Source organism: Pristis pectinata, chromosome 6 (assembly GCF_009764475.1).
Source record: "Pristis pectinata isolate sPriPec2 chromosome 6, sPriPec2.1.pri, whole genome shotgun sequence".
Taxonomy (NCBI): Eukaryota; Metazoa; Chordata; class Chondrichthyes; order Rhinopristiformes; family Pristidae; genus Pristis; species Pristis pectinata.
Genome location: NC_067410.1, coordinates 61,851,764 through 61,875,559, shown reverse-complemented (window position 1 = coordinate 61,875,559; position 23,796 = coordinate 61,851,764). Strand labels below are relative to the sequence as shown.

Genomic DNA, 23,796 nt, shown 5'->3' with positions numbered 1-23,796 from the left:
GGGTGGTCACTGTTCTTACTAAAAGAGTGCAGTTGGAGAGGGAATGATGATATCAGAGAGCAGGTAGATATTTAGATGGGGAGATCACTTGACCAGAAAAGTGACAAATGGAATTAATCCAGACACGTGTGAGGTAATATATTGGAGGAGGTGCAACAAGGAAGGGAACAGACAATAAGTGAAAACATTCTGAGAGGAATGGAGGAATAGAGGGACCTTGGAATATATAATATGTCCACAGATCTTTAAACAGTACAGAACAGATCAATAAGGTAATTAAGAAGGAATGTAGAATGCTTTCCTTTAATTGACAAAGCAGACACCACCAGACATGGAAGGTTGTGTGGGAACTATATACAACACCAGTACTACCACAACTTCAGTATTGCAACTAGTTCCGGCCACAGCATTACACAAACAAAATGATCGTGCTGGAGGGGAGATTTCCAAGCATGGTGTTCAGACTGAAGCTATTAGCTGTGAAAAGATTGGGTGGGCTGCAGTTGTTCACTTTGGAACACAGGAGGCTGGGACATAAATGAGGTATCTAAAATTAAGTGGCCCAGACTGTGTAAATAGGTAGGTAATTAATAGACAGATTAGAGGTGAAGTGAGGAAATACTCCCCCGCACCCCGCCCCCCCACCTCCTCAGCAAATAGAGGGCTGGAACTCACTGCCTGTTGGAGGTAGAATTCCACATCCTTCTTCCCATTTAAAAAGCGTTTGGATCTGTATTTACAGAGTTGTGAATTGCAGAACTACACAACTGCTCATTGAAGATATTGGGCAGGTTGACTCTCTCTCAGCTGCAATGGACAAGTGGCCTCCTTCTCTATCATAATATTTTTATGATTCTACAGCATCGTAAAGTGCTTGTCAGCTCTTGAGATGTGGTTACTATGGTAATACATCAAACACTGCTGTCTCAAACTAAATTTCCAGAAACAAACCTCCATGTCAAGGCACACATACAAGGACTGAGAAATCAGAGACCCAAAAAGCCAAACGGAAGTCTGATTTCTTACCTGACTCCAAACTTTGATCGAAATTCTTGTTATAATTTTTTTTTAGGTTACGCAAACACCTCCATGATTTCCTTGCCTTTCTTAAGTGTAGGAAGAGTAGAATCAGTATTGCATCCACCAGTGATCAGTCTGTTTTGTTGATGAAAAGGAATAAATCCAAGAAACATGTTCCAATTCATTCCTTTCTGCCAAATTCAACTCCAGTTCTACAAAGGTGCTTGGCCTTATTTTCCAGCAAATTCACGAGTCTGCATCACGTACGAGGAGGAGTAGGCCATTCAGCCCTTCTAGCCTGTTCTGCCATTCATCAAGATCATGACTGATCTTCTGCCTCAGTGCAATTTTCCTGCACGATCAGATATCCCTTGATTCCCTTTATATCCAAGCATCTACTGATCTCTGTACCAAATCCCAAGGCATTTTACATATACATTAAAAACAAGAGGGTAACTTGAGAGAGGGCAGGGCCATTCAAGAACAAAGGAGGGAATTTATGCCTGGAGCTTGAGGAAGTGGGTGAGGTACTAAATGAATACCTCACATCGGTATGCACCCAGGGGAAGGATGTGGAATATCGTTAAATCGGGCAGGGGTATGCTGATATTCTAGGGCATGTTGATATCAAGAAGGAGGAGGTGTTGGGTCTCTTGAAGAACATTAAGGTGGATAAGTACCCAGGGTCTGATGAGATCTATCCTAGTTTATTGAGAGAGGTTAGAGAGAAGATTGCTGGAATCTTTACAAAGAACTTGGTATCCTCTTTAGACACAGTTGAGACCACATTGAATTGGAGAATAGCTAATGTTGAGAGCCTTTGTTGAAGAAGGGCAATAGGGATGAATCAGGATATCATGGGCCGGTGAGCATTACATCAGTGGTAGGGATATTATTGGAGAAGATTCTTAGGGATAGGATTTACTCACATCTGGAAAAGCATGGACTTATTAGGGATGGTCAGCATAGCCTTGTGTGGGGGAGGTCATATCTCAGAAACACTTAAGTTTTTAGAGGTGACAAAGATTATTGTTAAGGGTAGGGCAGTTGATGTTGTCCACATGGAATTTAGTAAAACATTCGACAAGGTCGTCATGATAGGCTGATCCAGAAGATTAGGGCATTTGGGATCAACAGTGACTTGGTAGATTGGATTCAGAATCAGAATCAGATTCAGGTTTATTATCATTGATGTACGTTGTTGTTACTAAAATATTTTAAAATTCATTACTTGTTCTTTCCTGATTCAGCAGCAAGAAGTATTCGCAAACAAAGGAGGCACTGTACACGTAGAACATAGAACATAGAACAATTACAGCACAATTCAGGCCCTTCGGCCCACAAAGCTGTGCCGAAAATTTCCTTACCCTAGAAATTACTAGGCTTACCCATAGCCCTCTATTTTACTCAGCTCCATATACCAATCTAACAGTCTCTTGAAAGACCCTATCGTATCAGCCTCCACCACCATTTCCGGCAGCCCATTCCACGCACTCACCACTCTCTGAGTAAAAAAATCACCCCGACATCTCCTCTATATCTACTTCCCAACACCTTAAACCTATGTCCTCTTGTGGCCACCAATTCAGCCCTGGGGAAAAGCCTCTGACTATCTACCCTATCAATACCTCTCATCATCTTATACACCTCAATCAGGTCCCCCCTCATCCTCCGTCTCTAAAAGGCCAAGTTCCCTCAACCTGCTTTCATAAGGCATGCTCCACATCCCAGGCAGCATCCTTGTAAATCTCCTCTGCACCGTCTCTATGGCTTCCACATCTTTCCTGTAGTGAGGAGACCAGAACTGAGCACAGTACTCCAAGTGGGGTCTGACCAGGGACCTATATAGCTGCAACAATACCTCCCGGCTCCTAAATTCAATTCCCTGATTGATGAAGGACAATACACCATATGCCTTCTTAACCACAGGGTCAACTTGCGCTGCCACTTTGAGCGTCCTATGGACTCGGCCCCCAAGATCCTTCTGATCCTCCACACTGCCAATTAAGACGATATTCCGCCAACATATTTGATGGAATATTTTTAAAAGTTATAGAAAGTTATATATTGCAGTTATAAAATAATAAAATACAGAAAGAAAGAATACTTAACAAAATACAGAAGGAAGCTAGTGGTACCAGCCTGTACCTTCTTACCTCTCATGATCTTTGGCCTCGGCAATTAACTTAGAAACAGAGGTAGCAGGTTTGAAGGAAAACACGTTTGTCATTCTTATCTGCTCTCAAGGCTGTGCATGAATACTTCAGTACTTTCCGAGCTGACACCATTTTGTCTTATAACCACCATTTTGTGTAACACACTACTGCACATACCAAGGAGGAACCAGAAAAGACATTTGGCTGTGTGCTCATGAATGGAATGATCTGTCTGGATGGCATCCAAGCAAAAGCTTTTCAATGTATCCTGGTGCACGTGACAATAATAAACCAATTACCAATGACCTTATGTACATAAAACTGTGCACAATACTCCAGGTTCAGTCTCATCAAGACCAAATACAATTGTAGTAAGATTCCTTTACTGCTGTTTTCCTGCCCTCTTGTAATAAACATTGTCATGCTGTTTGTCTTCCCAACCACTTGATGTACCTACATGCTGCTCTTCAGTGACATATACAAGGACACCCAGATCCCTTTGAATATCAGCACTACCCAAACTTCAATTATTTGATCTTCAGCATTCAAACCTTGCAAACATTCTGGTAGGTTTGTTCTCCAGGTCCTTCCTGTGTCTAATGGGAGGTTAAACCAAGGGTTTGGACAGTAGCCTCACAGTGATATGTTAAATCTTTAGTCATAGAAGCAAAAATTTCATTAGCATTTTTAATCCCACTTTGTATTTGCTAAGAACATAATATGTAAGAAATAGGAGCAGGGGCAGGCCCTCTGGCCTGTCGAGCCTGCTCCACCATTCAATAAGATCATGGCTGCTCCGGCCGTGGACTCAGCTCCACCTACCTGCTTTTCCCCATAACCCTTAATTCCCCTACTATGTAAAAATCTATCTAAATGTGTCTTAAATATATTTCACGAGGTAGCCTCTCCTACTTCCCTGGGCAGAGAATTCCACAGAATCACTACTCTTTGGGAAAATCAGTTTCTCCTCATCTCCATCCTTTCTTTTTCTGTAGAGGATGGCACGGTAGTGTAGCGGTTAGCGCGACACTATTACAGCGCCAGCGAACGGGTTTCGATTCCCGTCACTGTCTGTAAGGAGTTTGTATGTTCTCCCATGTCTGCGTGGGTTTCCTCCGGGTGTTCTGGTTTCCTCCCACATTGCAAAGACGTATGGGTAGGTCAATTTGGGTTTAAAATGGGTGGCGCGGACTCGTTGGGCTGGAAGGGCCTGTTACCACGCTATAAATAAAACTTTTTAAAAAGATTTATTTAAATCTATTCCCCCTAATCTTGAGGCTATGTCTCCTAGTTCTAGTCTCACCTACCAGTGGAAACAACCTTCCTGCCTCTATCTTATCCATCCCTTTCATAATTTTATATGTTTCTATAAGATCCCCTCTCATTCTTCTGAATTCCAGCGAGTATAGTCCCAGGCAACTCAATCTCTCCTCATGGGCTAACCCCCTCATCTCCGGAATCAACCTGGTGAACCTCCTCTGCACCACCTCCAAAGCCAGTATATCTTTCCTCAAGTAAGGAGACCAGAACTGCACGCAGTACTCCAGGTGAGGCCTCACCAGTACCTTGTACAGTTGCAGCATAACCTCCCTGCTCTTAAATTCAATCCCTCCAGCAATGAAGGCCAACGTTCCATTTGCCGTCTTGATTAACAATTGCACCTGTGATTCATGCACCAGCACTCCCAAGTCCCACTGCATAACAGCATGCTGCAATCTTTCACCATTTAAATAATAATCTGATCTTCTTTTTCCTTCTAAAGTGGATGAACTCGCATTTACCAACATTGTACTCCAGTGTTATCCTTTCCCACCTACGTCCGTGACACATCACACGTTGTCCAACTCTTCCATAGCTTTTAGTTCTCTGGCATGTACAACCTCATCTTCAACAGAGACGTCCAGTCCCTAAATACCTCCATTCCCCATCATGACGGCCTCACTGCATTTCGCTTCTTTCTTGACCAGAGACAGAACCAGTCCCCTTCCACTAACACTCTCCTCCGCCTGGCTGAACTTGTCCTCACCCTGAACAAATTTACTTTCGATTCCTCTCACTTTCTGCAGACCAAGGGTGTAGCGATGGACACTCACATGGGCCCCAGTTATGCCTGTCTCCTCGCTGGCTACGTTGAACTGTCTCTGTTCCGAGCCTATTCCAGCCCCACTCCTCAACAGTTTCTCCGCTATATCAACAACTGCATTGGTGCCACCTCTTGGTGCAGAACTCGACAGATTCATAAATTTTGCCACTAATTTTCACCCAGCTCTCCAACTCACTTGGACTACCTCTGACACCTCTCTCTCCTTCCTCGATCTTACTGTCACCATCTCAGGAGATTCCTTATCCACTGAAATCTTCTACAAACCAACTGATGCTCACAGCTACCTCGATTACATCTCCTCCCACCCTGTCTCTTGCAAGGACGCTATCCCTTTTTCTCAATTTCTCTGCCTCTGCCGCATCTGCTGCCACGATGAGGCTTTCCACTCCAGGACATCCGAGATGTCCAACTTCTTTTCTAACTGGGGCTTCCCCCCGACAGTGGTCGAGAGAGCTTGCACCCATATCTCTGCCATTTCTCGTACCTCCACTCTCATACCCACCCCTCCCAGACCCAACTGGGATAGGGTCCCCCTGCTCCTCACATTTCATTCCACCATCCTACGTATCCAACACACCATTCCCCACCACTTCCACCATCTCCAGCAGGACCATCAAGCATATCTTCCCCTCCCCACCACTTTCTGCCTTTCGCAGGGACCGTGCTCTCCGCAACTCCCTGGTTCACTCCTCCTCCTCACCCATCCTGCTCCCAACCCAGGAACATTCCACTGCCCCTGCCATAGGTGCAACACCTGCTGCTACACCACCTCCATCATCTCCAACCAGGGACCCAAACAGTCCTTTCAGTTGAGACAGAGATTCACCTGCACCTCCCTTAACATCATTTACTGCATTCAGAGCTCCAAGTGTGGCCTCCTCAGTGTTGGTGAGACCAAATGCTCACTCGGTGACCGTTTCGCAGAACACCTGCTCTCAGTCCATAACCGCGACCTGCTTCTTGCCGTTGCCAATCACTTCAGCTCTCCTTCCCACACTATCACTGATATGTCAATCCTCGGCATCCTCCACTGCCAGGAGAATTCCAAGCACAAACTGGAGGAACATCACCTCATTTTCCATCTTGGAACCTTGCAGCCTAATGGCACGAATACTGAATTCTCCCACTTTAGGTCATCCCCACCCGCCTCCCCCACAAACCCCCCGCCCCACCATGCCTCTTCTCTTCTTCCCTTTCCCAGCTCCAGTTTCCGTCTCTCTTCTTACCTTTTACCCATCCCTCAGTGGATCTGCTCTTCCCTCCACGCACCTGCCTATCACTATCAATTACCTGCATCTACCTATCACCTCCCTGTGCCCACCCTGCCTCCCCTGTTTTGTCCAATTATCACTGCTCTGCTTTTCCCTCCTATATATTGGGCTTTCCCTTTTCCTACCTTCAGTCCTGAAGAAGGGTCTTGACCCGAAACGTTGACCGCCTGCTTTTCTCCACGGATGCTGCCTGGCCTGCTGAGTTCCTCCGGCATCGTGGTGTTTTTCATCTAGATTTCAGCATCTGCAGTCCTTTGTTTCTCTTGTACTCCATCTGCCAAACCCTTGCCCACACTTAACCTATCTATATCTCTCTGCAGACTCTCCGCATCCTCTGCACAACTTGTTTTTCCACTCAATTTAGTGTCATCTGCAAACTTAGATACGCTACACTCGGTCCACTCTTCCAAGCTGTTAATGTATGTCGTGTACAGTTGTGGGCCCAGCACTGACCCCTGCAGCACCCCACTCACTGATTGCCAACCAGAGATACACCCATTTATCCCAACTCTCTGCCTTCTCTTGGTTAACCCATCCTCTATCCATGCTGATACAATACCTCAAATCCATGCACCCTTACCTTATGGATGAGTCTTTTATGTGGCACCTTATTGAAAGCCTTCTGGAAATCCAACATCCACCTGTTCCCCTCTATCTACTGCGCTGATTATATCCTCAAAGAACTCCAGTAAGTTTGTCAAACAGGACCTGCTCTTCCTGAATCTGTGTTTGCCTGATGGAGCCACTTCTATCCAGATGTCTCACTATTTCTTCCTTAATGATAGCTTCAAGTATTTTCCCGACTACAGACATTAAGCTAACTGGTCGATAGTTACCTCCCTTTTACCTACATCCTTTTGTAAACAGTACCATGACATTCGCTGTCTTCCAATCCTCCAGGGCTTGCCCAGAGTCCAGAGAGTTTTGGTAAATCATATTAAACGTCTCTACGATAACTTACGCCATTTCTTTCATCCCCTCAGGACCAGGGAAGTTGTCTACCTTTAGGCCCACTAGTTTGCTCATCACGACCATTTTAGGGACAGCGATTGTATCGAGGTCCTCACCTCCTGTCGCATCCATAACATCTCTCTTTGGCATGTTAGATGTGTCCTCCACCATGAATATCGACACAAAATAGTCACTCAAGGCTTCGGCCATTTCCAAATTACCCAATATTAATTCCCCCTTCCGTTTCTTCTAAGGGACTTACGTTCCCTTTAGCCACCCTTTTCCGCATGAGATGATTATAAAAACTTTTACTCTCTGTTTCTATATTTTGTGCTAGTTTACTTTCATAATCTGTCTTCCCTTTCCTTATTGCTTATTTAGTAGTTATTTGTTGCTTTTTAAAGTTTTCCCAATCTTCTGGTTTCCCACTACTCTTGGTGACATTACATGTGTGAGCTTTTAGCTTGATGCCTTCTTTTATTTCCTTAATTATCCAAGGCTGGCTATCCGCACCCTTACTTTCCTTGCTTTTAACTGGAATATACTTCTGTTGAGCACTGTGAAAAAACTCTTTGAAAGTCTTCCACTGTTCCTCAACCGTCCCACCATATAGCCTGTGTTTCCAGTCTACGCCAGCCAACTCCTCCCTCATCCCATTGTAGTCTCCCTTGTTTAGGCGTAATACACTGGTTTCAGATCAAACTATTGTACCCTCCATTTGTATGAGAAATTCAATCATACTATGATCACTCTTTCCAAGAGGGTCCCTAACTACAAGATTGTTAATTTAACCTGTCTCATTTTACAGGACCAAATCTAAGGTAACATTTTCCCTTGGGGGTTCAGTGATGAAAGCTATCACGGATGCATTCTATGAAGTCCTCCTCAAGTCGGCCTCAACCAACTTGATTCACTCAGTCTATGTTGAAGTTAAAGTCCCCCATGACACCTGCCATTCCATTCTTACATGCATCAAATATTTCTTGGTTTATTGACTGTGCCACTGTAATGTTATTATTTGGTGGCCTACAGACCACTCCCACCAGTGGTTTTTTACCCTTTACTGTTCCTAATCTCTACCCAGATGGACTCAACATTCTGCTCCCTAGACCTTATATCTATCTCTCACTATCGCCCTGATCTCATTCTTAATTAAGAACATTACCCCACCTCCCTTACTTTCCTGCCTATCCTTCCGTAATATCTGATGCCCTTGGATGTTTCATTCCCACTCATCTCCACCCTGCAACCACATTTCTGCAATGGCCACGAAATCATACCCTTTGTACTGATTTGTGCCACAAGTTCGCTGACCTTGGGCATTAAGATAAAGTGCCCTTACATTCATCATGCTTTTAGTATCTAGTAACCTCTGTGTCCTTTGCCTTTAACTTTTATGTACAACACTCTTACTTTTCTCATTTCTAACTTTTGCTCTGGTCTCTGCTTTGCTTCCCTCTGTCTTTCTGCATGGATTCCCAGCCCTCTGCCATATTAGTTTAAATCCTCCCCAACAGCACAAGCAAACAATCCCCCACTGCACCCAATGAGATTAGTCATGGGATGGAGTGGCCACAGGGGAAACAATTTGGAACAAAACATGAAAGTTTCATCCTGTAAACCTTCATTCTGTCCAACTGATCTGCTCTAAAGCTGGTTCAGCCGCTTAAACACTAACACGGCCAATTGTTTCCTCCAGCTCCCAACAGCATGTTGTTGGGCTTCTATTGCAACATTGTCATTTTGTACAGTGTCATCCTTACCTAGGACACTTGATATTGGTTTAGTACTGAGAGCCAAAGGTGAAAATCTAACAACATAAGAAATCCAGAGATCTCTCAAACCTGCATGGTTCTCAGCTGATCTGATTGTTGCCTGATCCGCATAATCCTGGATTCCTCTCAATCTAATCTGCTTTAGTTTTTAATAAATTCCATGACCTAACAACCACATCTCGCTGGACCAGGGAATTCCAGTTTCTGCTCTCTCAGTCTTCCATGGTAATCCCCTATCCTGAGATTACCCCATTTAACTTTCCCCATCCAGTTCTACACTCTCCCACTGGGAGAACAGCCTCAGAACATCAACAATGCCTCATATCTTTAAAATTAAACCTCAAACATAGAACATAGAAACATAGAAAACCTACATCACTATACAGGCCCTTCAGCCCACAAGGTTGTGCCGAACATGTCCTTACCTTAGAAATTACTAGGCTTACCCATAGCCCTCTATTTTACTAAGCTCCATGTACCTATCCAAAAGTCTCTTAAAGACCCTATCGTATCAGCCTCCACCACCGTTGCCGGCAGCCCATTCCACGCACTCACCACTCTCTGAGAAAAAAACTTACCTCTGACATCTCCTCTGTACCTACTCCCCAGCACCTTAAACCTGTGTCCTCTTGTGGCAACTATTTCAGCCCTGGGAAAAAACCTCTGACAATCCACACGATCAATGCCTCTTATCATCTTATACACATCTATCAGGTCACCTCTCATCGCTCTGTCGCTCCAAGGAGAAAAGGCCAAGTTCACTCATCCTTGTAAATCTCTTCTGCACCCTTTCTATGGCTTCCACATCCTTTCTGTAGTGAGGTGACCAGAATTGAGCACAGTACTCCAAGTGGGGTCTGACCAGGATCCTATATATCTGCAATATTACCTCTCGGCTCCTAAATTCAATTCCACAATTGATGAAGGACAATACACCGTATGCCTTCTTAACCACAGAGTCAACCTGTGCCGCTGCTTTGAGTGCCCTATGGACTCAGACCCCAAGATCCCTCTGATCTTCCACACTGCCAAGTCTTACCATTAATACTCTATTCTGCCATCATATTTGACCTACCAAAATGAACCACTTCACATTTATCTGGGGTAAACTCCATCTGCCACTTCTCAGCCCAGTTTTCCATCCTATCTATGTCCTGCCGTAACCTCTGACAGCCCTCCACACTATCCACAACACCTCCAACATTTGTGTCATCAGCAAACTTACTAACCTATCCCTCCACTTCCTCATCCAGGTCATTTATAAAAATCATGAAGAGTAAGGGTCCCAGAACAGATCCCTGAGGCACGTCACTGGTCACCGACCTCCATGCAGAATCTGACCCGTCAACAACCACTCTTTGCCTTCTGTGGGCAAGCCAGTTCTGGATCCACAAAGCAATGTCCCCTTGGATCCCATGCCTCCTTATTTTCTCAATAAGCCTTGCATGGGGTACCTTATCATACGCCTTGCTGAAATCCATATACGCTACATCTACTGCTCTTCCTTCATCAACGTGTTTAGTCATATACTCAAAAAATTCAATCAGGCTCATAAGGCAGGACCTGCCCTTGACAAAGCCATGCTGACTATTCCTAATCATGTTATACCTCTCCAAATGTTCATAAATCCTGCCTCTCAGGATCTTCTCCATCAACTTACCAACCACTGAAATAAGACTCACTGGTCTATAATTTCCTGGGCTATCTCTCCTTCTTTTCTTGAATAAAGGAAGAACACCCGCAACCCTCCAATCCTCTGGAACCTCTCCCGTCCCCATTGATGATGCAAAGATCATCATCAATCTCCTCCCTCACTTCCCACAGTAGCCTGGGGTACATCTCATTCGGTCCCGGCAACTTATCTAACTTGATGCTTTCTAAAAGCTCCAGCACATCCTCCTTCTTAATATCTACATGCTCAAGCTTTTCAGTCTGCTGCAAGTCATCACTACAATCACCAAGATCCTTTTCCATAGTGAATACTGAAGTAAAGTATTCATTAAGTACCTCTGTTATTTCCTCCGGATCCATACACACTTTCCCACTGTTACACTTGACAGGTCCTTTTCTTTCACGTCTTATCCTCTTGCTCTTCACATACTTGTAGAATGCCTTGGGGTTGTCCTTAATCCTGCCCGCCAAGGCCTTCTCATGGCCCCTTCTGGCTCTCCTAATGTCCTTCTTAAGCTCCTTCCTGTTAGCCTTATAATCTTCCAGGTCTCTAACATTACCTAGCTCTCTGAACCTTTTGTAAGCTTTTCTCGTCTCCTTGACTAAATTTATTAGAGCCTTTGTACACCACGGTTCCTGTAGCCTATCATAATTTCCCTGTCTCATTGGAACGTACTTATGCAGAACTCCACCAAAAATATCCCTTGAACATTGCCACATTTCTTCCGTACTTTTCCCTGAGAACATCTGTTCCCAATTTAAGCTTCCAATTTCCTGCCTTAAGTTGATGATATTAACATGGGCTTCATTAAGTTGAGGTTATTAACATGGGCATCATGGAAATAGTTGTCCTAACACCATGACCATGTGTAAAGCCTGAGATGAGAACATGTGACAACTGCACTGCTCAATCGAGGAGAGATGGGTTTGTGCCTGTTTGTGATTGGTATTTTGATGGGCTGAAATAATTAAAATAGTGATGCATAGGGAGCATTTGCCAACCCCTTGAAAAAGGATGTTTAAATGTGTTAAGAAAGACTGAATATTGTGCAGCAAGTTGAGACTACTTCATGGTAGGACCTTTATGCTAGCCTTGATTTAACAGCTTAATTATCTTGAGGAAATATAAATCAAGAAGAAAAGTCAAACCATGATGTTGCCCAGATCCAGTGGGAGACACTTTGCTACTCCGGCCGCTATCTGTAAGGAGATTGTACATTCCCCCTTGTGTTTGCATGGGTTTCCTCCGGGTGCTCCGGTTTCCTCCCACATTCTAAAGACGTACGGGTTAGGAAGTTGTGGCCATGCTATGTTGGTGCCTGAAGTGTGGTGAGACTTGCATTTCTGCCCCCAGAACACACTACACAAAAGATGCATTTCCCTGTGTGTTTCGATGTACATGTGACTAATAAAGATCTTAATTTCCTGCCTTTTGTCTCCCTCCCCTCTCAAACAAGGGAGTCACATTTGCAGATTTCCGATCCACCGCTCCACTTCTGGAACTCCTTTCTCTGCAGCCACTTCTTTTAAAAGCCTTGGATGCTGTGAAGCCTGAATTCTACGTTAGACGGTCTGATTTTAAAGTAAATATGTTACAGCTGCAAGTTGCTGTTCCATCACCCGATTTAAATTAAATGATTGATTGATGATTAATTTCCTCAGTTCTATTTAGTTTTATTTCTATTGCTTGAAAAAAACCGAAAAACAACTGAAGGAATAGCAACACACAGTAATTTGCTGTGTTTGTTCACCAGCAGCTGCTCTGTCTTATCCTCCTTTCTTTCATGTCCAGTTGTATCAGTTTATTGATCTGAATTAATATTGGAAGAAATAAGGAACTGAATTCTACAACAGCATTGGATAATTCCTTTAAATGTTCTGAGTTATGCAAACATCTTTAGTTTCAGATGCACAATTACCACATGTTAAAAAATGCTGCCTGGCCTGCTGAGTTCTTCCAGCAGATTGTTTTTTGCTCCAGGTTCCAGTATCTGCATTCTCTTGTGTCCCCAACCTATTCAGTACCTGTATTCAACCACTTCACAAAACAAGTTTCTCTGACCATCCTCCTGTAATGTTAAGGCAACAATTTCATTTAGAGCAAAAACAAACTGCGAGAGGAACTCAACAGGTTTAAACAGCATCTGAGGAGGCAAAGGGACAGTCGACATTTCAGGTCATGACCCTGCATCAAGACTGAGGGGGAGATAACCGGTGTAAAGGGTTTCGAGGGAAGGTTGAGGCAGGCGATTGGTGGAACCAGGTGAAGAGGGAGATGATGGGCAGATGGAGCCAAGTGGGGGAGGAGGAAGAGTGGAGCTGGGAGTCAGTGCCTGGTGGGTGATAGGTCGAGACAGATAAGGAGAGAGGAAGAGGGGCAGATGGAGCCAGTTAAGGGGAAGGGGGGGTGGAGCTGGAGACAGAGTCTGACAGGTGATGTGGAAACACAAGAGGCTGCAGATGCTGGAAACTGACAGGTAAGGAAGGTGATACGTGGAACCAGATAAGGGAGGGGTGATGGGCAGATGGAGCACATTGGGGAAGGAGTCAGCAGAAACAGAAGGTGTGTGTGTGGGTGCGTGATATGCAGATAGAACCAAGTGGGGCTCTGTGACGGGGGTTGGGGGGGTGGGGGAGCGGAGGACAGGGTTGGGGTGAGAACCAGAAGGAGAGAGAAAGAAGCACAGGGAGTGTGTGTTACCTGATATTGGAAAATTCAATATTCCAGCATCTGCGGTCTCTCTTGTGTTTCAATTTCCTTCAGAGTTCCTCATGCGTTCACGCCTAATGTTGGACTTTGCTCCTTGTCAGTGCATCAGCCGTGCTTTATCTTAACTGTTCCACAACTCCCATTCATGCACAAACCACCGGCTCCCTGGAACATCGACAAGTTTCAACAGGTTGGCGAAGTCGATTTTTCTATCCTTCGTTTGAAGTCAACTATGGTTTTCCTGTCATATGTCAAATTATTTATTCATGTCACGTGTCGTTGTTACTGCTCATTATTAGCAACAACATGGTTAACAATAACACCCAAGGTTCAGCACAGCTGAATTGTGTTCTCCCTACTCAGGGCCCTTTCTCAAACTTGTTTTTTCTCTATTTCCCAGTGAAAAACGTTTCTGGCTGATGCCCAGTAAAATCATGCTCATTTTGTACCATTTAACAAAAAACATTTAAGGTTCAAGCGATTTTAATGAAAATGAAACAAGCAGTCGAATGCTGTGGTTAGAGCATGCAACATAGAACGGTACAGCACAGGAGCAGGCCCTTCCGCCCACCACATCTGTGCCGACCATGTTGCCAATCGAATCTCTTCCCATCTGCCTGCACCTGGTCAATATCCCTCCGTTTCCTGCCTGATTATGTGCCTGTCTAAATGCCTCTTAAATGTTGCTATCATATCTGCCTCCACCATGTCACTTGGCAGCTCATTCCTAGTACCTACCACTCTCTGTGTAAAAAATTTGCCTTGGAAATTTTCTTTATATTTTCCCCCTCTCACCTTCAAGCTGTGCCTGCTCGCATTTGACGTTTCCAACCTGGGGAAAAGACTCTGACGACCTACCCTATTTATGCCTCCCGTTATTTTATATATTTCTATCAGGTCACCCCTTAGTGTCCAGAGGAAACAATCCAAGTTTGTCCAACCTCTCCTAGTTACTAATACTCACTAATCCAGAAAACATCCTGGTGAACCTGATCTGCACCCTGCGGGTGATGAGCAGTGGTGTGTGTCAGCAGGTAGAAGGGAGAAAGAAAGACAGAAAGAAAGAAAGGTAGAGAATAATGAAAAAAGAACAGGAGTGCCAGTGGCAATCCTGAGAAGCATTCTGGAAATATTCCATATTTTGGCCTTCAGGATCCTGCATCCAAACAATATGCAACATTAGTTAGACCAAGGATGGAAAATGTTGAAACACATGAATATGTGGGGACACTTAACTCTGCTAGACCTAAGCACAAGAAGCAAAGGGATGTTCACAGCATCATGAGATCCAAGGGCAAAAAGACAGCTTCACTGGTAAGGTACACATCATCAATTATTCACATCATCCTTCAAGAATAAACCCAGAAAATACTTGCAACACCTAACTGGTCAGAATGCATCTGTGAAGAGAGAAATACGTTAAGGCCCTTCATTGATTCCTACTAACAGGACTTCTTTCCCCTTCTGCCTGCCTCACAAAGAGACCTGATGAAATACGCCAGCCCCTGGAGAACCTCAGCCAGACCTCCTTACTTTTGTACTCCAATCCAATAATTACAACTTGTCCAGTATGAACCCGTGCAGCTGACATCATCTTAGTCTCCATTCTTCATGTGCGAATGTTTGTTTCAACACATGGCCAATGAGATATATCCATGAATGACGACAACTGACCAGAGTATCAATAAAGACTCTTATTTGTCATTACTGCAAAGTTCAAAAAGAAATGCACTAGATTACAAAGGGTTTGACTTGAATGGGTGAGTGATGTGTCAGGTCAATGAGTGGTGTTGCATTTTGGTAGGACAAACCAGGGCAAGACTTGTACAGTAAATGGTAATGTCCTGGAGAGTGTTGTAGAACGGAGAGACCTCGGCGTGCAGATATACAGTTAATTGAAAGTGGTGATGCAAGCAGAGAGTGTGATGAAGAAAGTGTTTGTCACACTTGCCTTAATCAGTCAGTGTACTGACTGCAGGAGTTGGGATGTTATTTTACAGCTGTACAAGACATACATAAGGACACATTTGGAGCATTGCCTGTAGTTCTGGTTCCCCTGCTGTAGGAAAGGTCATTACAAGGACGTTACTGTGACAGGAAGGCTTGGGTTATAAGGAGAGGCTGGATAGGCTGGGACATTTTTTGCTGGAGCTTAGAAGTTTGAGGGGCGATTTTAAAGAGGTTTATCAAATCATCAGGGGCATAGATAAGATGAATAGTCAAAGTCTTTTCACCACGGTTGGGGAGTCTAAAACTGGAAAGTCTTCAAAATAATGTCCATTCACTAGTTGATTTTAGTTTCACTATTTTCCATTACAAGCTTCCAGATGCCATGTTACTTCTTTTAAATTTATAGTAACGTTCAAAAGTTTCAGATTTGTAGCAATTTAACGAACTGTTACTCTTCCTGTAAGAGATGCCTGACTGAAGCTGATTGTCAATCTTCCTCTCACTTTTAATTATCACACGTAAACTAAGCAGGGACAGGAAATCAGGGACACTTTGTTCTTTTATTGTCCAATGAAGATCTCAAGAGCTTCTGTGTGACAGCGACTGATGGACAATCATATCTCAAGCTTGGCAATAGTTTGGAGTGAGCTGTAAGCCAGTGAGTTCTCTGACTCTGTGCTCCTCATCCTTTTCAATCATTTCCCCACATCCCAAAGTTAAAGGTCATCTTTCTTCTATCAGCCTGTTCCTCAGCATCGATATATTTCTTTGACTACAAACAATTTCATCTGTCATGTAATCTCTTTTTTGCACGTGTTCTGTCTTGAATTATGTCATATTGGTCATGGGAATCTTCCTATGTGATTGGCCGTCCTTTACTGTGTCAGCACAAGTGCACAATGATCATGCTTCCAAATACAACAACAATTAACATTTTGACAAATCTAAATGTAGCAAAACAGGATCCCTGATTATCTCAAAGGTTCCCTTTGTCAAGATATTTTCAACTGAAAGGCATGGTGCTTTCCTGTTCTACAATAAGATGACTGTGGAACAACAGCTGCATGTTCACTGCCAACTGCCCTCACTACCAAGATACATCACACAAACCTGAGGGCAGAAAATGGTGTTTGATTCCAGTTGAAATTACACAAGTGAATTGGAGTGTATCCAGATTAGAAAAACAGATGTCAGAAAACTATGTCTAAAAGTGAATGCATCATGATTTGCAATTGTGCTCAAAGGAGTTTTATTTATTTTTAAACTGTAATTTTGGAAAATCTGTCAATTTAATTTTGTCACTCATTCTACATTATCAGGTCCGAAATCAGGCTGTAGTATTTTAGGATTGAATTAAATTTTTGTAACTATTTGGACAATGCAACTGGAAAAAATATTCAATTAATGATCCACTTCCAGCAACAACTTTTTTTTTCTTGCCAGAATTCTTGTAATTCCAGACATGAGCTCCATATGTAGCTGAGAAGGCTCGCTCGATATCTTCCTGTCTCCAGTGAGCATAATACCTTTCCCAAGCCGGATATGGGATTGGGTAGAACCGATTTGTGATCCATAAAGAGATGCCATTGCATTCCTTGCCAATGAAGGCTCCTGGGTTATCAATGTTGCACCATTTCTTCAGCACACGGGTAATCAGTAGAGGACCTTGTTGACCCCAAAGATCTCCAATGTAATGGGCCACAAAATCTTCCATGCAATTCCACAAAAAAGGATGGTGCTTGTGATGAAAACCCATTGCCCCATTGCTGACAGTTCCTGTGTTCTCTGGACATGTAAAGTTATCAAATGGCATAGACCTTAATGATATTATGTCGGTATCCAGGTAGATGCCCCCATATCTCCAGAGCAATGCTAACCTGCAGCCATCGGCAAATACGTGGATCCAATACCTCTCCTTTTCTGGATTTATCTGTGGTATAACGGACAAAGAAAAGTTTAATTCATTATCTTAATTCCTATTCTTTCTAAACATTTCTTCTCCAGTCTTTGTGTCTCTTCGAAAAACTAAAGACCATTTGGCCAGTGGGCCCAGCCTGCAGTAGCTGCAGTCAGCACACAAAGACATTATAACCAGTACTCTAAGGGAGCACGTGAAATGTTCACTCAACACAATCCCACACTGCAGAAAGGAAATGTTCCTTCCAAAGAACCATGTCATAAACCATCACACTTGTCCTTCCATCCATGTTGTCCTTGCAGCTCCACTCCTTGGGAACATAGAACGTAGAACACTACAGCTCAGTACGGGCCCTTCAGCCCACAATGTTGTGAGGACATTTTATCCTGCTCCAAGGTCTACCTAACCCTTCCCTCCCACATAGTTCCCTATTTCTCCAGCATTCATTTCTCTATCTAAGAGTCTCTTAAATGTAACTAATGTATTTGCCCCCACAACCTCTGCCGGCAGTGCCTTCCACATACCCACCACTCTCTGTGTAAAAAACTTACCCCTGACATCCCCTTATACCTTCCTCCAATCACCTTAAAATTATGTCTCCTCATGTTAGCCATTGTCTCCCTGGGAAAAAGTCTCTGATTGTTCAGTCGATAAGCCACTCTAACCTCTCTTCCTCTTTGTTCACTGGATAGAGAGTCATAGTGCTGTACAGATAGAAACAAGCCCTGCAGCCCATCTTGTCCATCTGTTCACTGCACTCATCGATACTAACCCCATTTGGAGACAGTCTGAGAGTCAAAGGAAAATACAGCAGGGAAAGAGGCCTTTCAGCCCAAGTTGTCCATGCCAACCAAGGTACCTACTTGGCTGATTCCCATTTGCCTGCATTTGGCACACATCCCCCTCAACCTTTCCTATGCATGTTACCTGCATTAGCTCCATCGCCTTCTAAACCTTGGCAATTCAAGCGCTTGTCAAGATGCCATTTAAATATTGTGAGATTACCTGCCTCCACGACCTCCTCATTCCGGATTGCAATCATGCTCTAACCTTGAACCTGTGCCGTCCTGTCTCAGGGACCCCCACCATGCAAAAGAGATTTTTATTATCTCCTCAATCTATCTCCCTGATAATATTGTATAACTCCATCAGGTCACCCATCCTCCACTTCAGGGTGACCAAACAGCCTATCCGATCTCTCCTTGAACTGAAATGTTCCAATCCAGCCTGGTGAATCTCCTCTGCACCCTCTCCAGCACAATCACATCCTTCCTGTAGTGTGGTGACCAGAACTGCACACAGTACTCCAGGTGTGTATATCCAAATTATGTAAACTTTTTGGGAATTTTGGATTTGTACCCCAAGGTCACTTTGCTCATCAACACTCCCTGGCATCCTATCATTAACTGTATTTGTCCTACCCTTGTTTGCCCTCCCAAAATGCATCACCTCACATTTGTCAGGATTAAGTTCCATTGGCAATAACTCCACCCAACTTTCTAGCTGATCCATACCACGCTGTAGCTTTACACAACCCTGCTCACTATCTACAATACCATTTTCATATCACCTGCAAACTTATTAATCATACCTTCGACATTCACATCCAAGTCATTAATGTATGTCACAAACATCAAAGGTCCCAGCACTGATTCTTCTCACAGACTTTCAATCAGAAAAGCAATCTTCCACCACCAACCTCTGTCTACCATTACAAAGCCAAATTTAAATCCACTTTGCCAGCTTGCCTGCATCCCATGAGCTTGAACCTCTTGGATCAGCCTGCTGTGTAGGACCTTGTCAAATGCCTTACTAAAGTCCATGTAGACAAAATCTACTGCAATGGCCTTGTCAATATTTTTATCTTCAATAAAATGCTTATAAAATTAATGAGACAGGATTTCCCATCTACAAAGCATTGTTGACGATCCCAATCAATCCTGATCTCTCCAAGTGTAGATATATCATGATCCTCTGAAATTCATTTTCAATAGCAGGCCTCCCACTGATGTAAGATTCACTGCCCTTCTTGAACAAAGGAACACTTGTTATCGTGCAGTCATGACTCATCTCATCTATGACTAACAAAGATGCAAAAATCTCTGTCACAGCCCCAGCATGTGGCGCATAGTCAGCAATGAGGTCATGCAATGTAAGAGGAGACAGAAAGCTCTGATAAGCAATGACTTCCCCTCCCAAACAAATAAATGACGGGACGTTTCTCTGATTGACCAGGAGACTCCACAGCATCCCTCCACCTCCCTCAGCATCCAACAGACACAACAATGGCCACGGCATCCACACTCAGTCCACTGCCAATGGGGTCAGAGACACAGATGCTCAAAATGAACCTGTCATCCACAAGGAGCAGCATCATCACTTCACTTTAGCCCCATTATCCAAATGAGATGGTTCCAACACACCTCTGATGACAGAAAAAAGCACAAGGGCTAAATATTTCTTCAGTGCTGGAACTTTTGGAAAACATTAGAATAGATAAGTCACTGGGGTTGGATGGGATATATCCAAGTTTCTTATGGGAAGCGAGGAAAGGGATTGCTGCACCCTTGGTGATGATCTTTGCATCCTCATTGTCCACAGGAGTAGTGCCAAATGATTAGAGGGTAGCAAATGTTGTTCCTTTGTTCTAGGAAGAGAGTAGGGATAACCCTGGGTATTACGGGCCAGTGAGGCTTTCCTTATCACAGCACCTTTGCATCTATATATAGAGGAGAAACTTACTTGCAGCACTTTGGTCATGCGAGAGGGGAAGTCATTGCTTATAGAACTCCCTTGTCTATCCTCCAAGTACCTAATTACTCCTTTCAGGTGAAACAACAAATTACTCGTATTTCTGCCAATTTTAGTGCAATGCATTCAGAATCCAAAGCCAGGTCAGGTGATTGTCATACAGAGCATCACTGCTCAGTCTGCAGTTGAGACCCAGAGTCAGTTTAATGTTTGAGTCACTTTAATTTTTGTCCCCTTGCTCTGTGCAGTACAATAATCAATGCTCTTCCTTCCTTCGTGTCCATGAGCATGTCTGCCCTGCCTCCAATACTCAGCTTGCAGTAAGCTGCCCTCAGAAATTTCACACAGGTTTAAGAAAAGTAAGCAAAATGGTGAACAATATTTGTCTTTGTGGCTGAGACTTTCACTTCACTCAGTACTTCTGACCAGGTAATGTCGAAAATATTCCATTTCCCATCATTTCCACAGATACACGACATTCATGGTGCCAGTTATAAAAAGTTAATTTGAGTCAAACACTAAATTTATTAAATGAAATCATTTCTTGTTACTGGTTACCTTTTGATACCAGCCTTTCAATGGAGTGTCTTCAAACAGTCCAGTGGGATTTAAGGGTAGAATGACAACATTCTTCATTGAGGAGAGCAAAGGGATGCCTCTGTACTCAGGCTGTGGATACTGACTCAAGTTGCCACTGAACCCCTTCATGAAGTAGTAGACTGGTTTGTCTGGGTTTAGACGAGCAGCAGACTCCACTGAGCATACCATCAACGGCGTCGGCTCTACATTGTCAGTCGACTCCACAAACATAATACCGGCTTTGGTGTCTGGTGTTGCAGGATCAGAAACATCTGTACCAGAATCATTTTTCACCTGGGATATTCCAAAGATGTAGCTTTGGAAGTAATAATAACTGTCCAAATCCCAGCATCTGTACACCACACCAGCAACTGTGAATATTAAGACAAGGAGACATCCCTTCTGCATGTAGATCATGGTGGGGAGCCGAGATATTTCATGAAATGCTCCTGAGAAACAAAGATGCAAGTTTTTTCCAGCATTGACCATATTAATTAAAATATTGGTATAGAAAGGAGTACAAAATAATCACATCAATAGGGGCAACAAATTAGTGTTTACCAGCACAGTCGTGGACTCAGCCCAATACATCACAGGCACACCCCTATCCACCATCGAAAGTATCCACACAATGTGCAGCCTCAGGAAGGCAACATCTATCATCAAAGATCCCCACCATCCGGGCCATGCCATCTTCTCGCAACTACCATCGGGCATTGTAAAATTTGTGTATAATTTATGTTTAATTTATGTTTTTCTTGTGAATGCTGTGTTTCTGATGCTATGTGTCTGTGATGCTGCTGCAATAAAATTTTCATTGCACCTGTGCATACATGTACTTGTGCACATGACAATAAACTTGAATTGGAAGGAAGAAGGGAAACATGGAACGCAGGGGACAGGGCAGCTGTTGTGTTGTTGCTGGTGAAGATGCTGCAGTAGGGAGACATCTGGAGCATGCATGGTCTCCTTTTCTGATGTGTCACATTTCAGCCCTTGTAACTCAACAGTAAACTCAAACATTTCAGATCCTCAGCCTTTCCATGGTTGTTTCAGAACTGGCCAATCCTCATGGTGATAAACCTATAACATTAGTTCATCCTTTCTCTCTCCGCAGGTGCTGCCTGATCTGGTGGGCATTCCGACATTCACACATTTCCTTCTATTTACACCTCCTCCAGACAGATCCCTTGCAATCAACAAGCCCTCACCACTGGCACCATGCATGTTGTTCGGTCTCTCTGTCTTCACCCAAACACAGACACTGCCTTCGTTCTTTCCACCCCTCCTACTTCACTGCAATTTCAAACATATCTGATTTCCACTATTTCCTAGTCCAGAAACGTTAACTCTGTTTCTCTGTCTGAGATGCAATGCAACAGAAGTGGTAAAACTGGTTTCAGTGTGGTGACTTTCTGCTGTGATCATTTCTGTTCCAGTTATGACTGAGGGCAGACAAGAAACGGAGGACAGGCAGAATTCGGCAAAGGGAATATAATTGGATCAGTCTGGGCAACAAAACAGTGAAAACAGAAAATATTTCTCAGCAAAGGTTGCACATTCAGTTTGCCGTCAGTGAGCTAATCAGACTTCTGAATCTTTAGCCGTTGTTGGTGCTGAATCAAGTGTCAGCCTTAGCTCAGTCCTTTGTGCTCTCAACTAATGAGTTACAAGGACAGAGTTTGTTTCTGGAACTTTATTCTTTTTCCTGACAAACGCCAGTGACTTCACTTCAGAGAGCCCGTTGCCCTTTCTCACTCCTTGCCTTTGAGGGTGACTCTGTTTGTGAGGGACATCAGAAGCAGGTGACACTTTTTTCTTATTCCTGCCTGGTGAGTTTGCTCCAGTGACACCCACTTCTGATCTGCCTCACTGAACTGATCGAGTGGGAGTAAACTATCTCCAACATTAGTTTTAAATCGACTCACAATGTTCCAAACCCATTCGGCTATATGAATTTAGATGAGTTTTTTCTTAATTTACTGTTGTTCAACATGTAATATTGTTGTTTCCGTGTTACTGATCATGTTGATTTCGTTAGTACTTTTTATGATAAACATGGTTGGAGAAACAAAATTAAAGCTATGTCTGTTTTGTATTCAGTCTCCAGTCGAAGGTATCAAAAGGAAGCAAGGTTATGACAAATAAAACACATTTTCCCAAAATAATATATCACAATATAATTACAAAGGAAAGATGTTAAAAATCATTGCTACTCACCTGTGGTAATGTGGCTGAGTCTGTGGCGCTGTTCTGTGAGTCTGTCCTGTGAATCTGGTTGGATGTTCCAGGTGGGAGTTACTTAATTTTATGACCTATGAAATATTTCACTAAGTGCCTGGGTGTGATACTACCAGGAAGCACAACATAAAAATGAGTAGTAACGTAAAGTGACAATCACAAGATAGTAAATTTATAAAATAACAAAAAATCATTGGAAATAAACAGCAGGTCTGGAAGCAACATTTCTGGTCAATAATATTCCATGAGAATCGGTAATGTGAAAAGAGAAAATGCTGATAAGGATCATTGACTTCAAACACTAACTCTGTTTCTCTCTCCACAGAAGTTGCCTGACTTGCTGAGGATTTCCAGTATTTTCAGTTTTAAATTTAATTTCTGGCAGCTGCAGTTTTGTTTTGCTTTCAAGAATTTCAAAATGGCTACAGAGGTGGGGAGCAAAGGCTGAGGACTGTAAAAGACAAAAGAATGTGATCCATGGAAACAGAAGTGATTCTACATTAAAAGAGAGCGATCAGTGTGGAAGGAATTGGTCATCAGACGTGAAGGAACAAAAATTAAAAATCAAAAACTGCAGATGCTGGAAAACTGAAATAAAAACAGAAAATGCTGGAAACACTAAGAGTTCAGACAGCATCTGTTGAAGAGAAACAGAGTAAATTTCTCCAGTCGAGAACCCTTTGTCAGAAGTGGAAAAGA

General features: G+C 43.4%; 1 protein-coding gene across 1 annotated transcript in view; it reads right to left on the bottom strand.

Annotated features, from left to right (window-relative positions):
• Positions 1-23,155, bottom strand: part of LOC127571147 (alpha-1,4-N-acetylglucosaminyltransferase-like) — a 42,489-nt gene extending 19,334 nt beyond the window's left edge. Inside the window, exons 1-4 of the mRNA XM_052017235.1 lie at positions 23,077-23,155; positions 20,836-21,305; positions 17,486-17,538; positions 13,650-13,823 (exon numbers count right to left, since the gene is read on the bottom strand). Of these exons, the coding sequence (XP_051873195.1) occupies positions 13,802-13,823; positions 17,486-17,538; positions 20,836-21,273 (513 nt within the window). The 5' untranslated portion in view covers positions 21,274-21,305; positions 23,077-23,155 and the 3' untranslated portion in view covers positions 13,650-13,801. The remainder of the gene's footprint in view (positions 1-13,649; positions 13,824-17,485; positions 17,539-20,835; positions 21,306-23,076) is intronic.
• Positions 23,156-23,796: the final 641 nt, after the last annotated feature.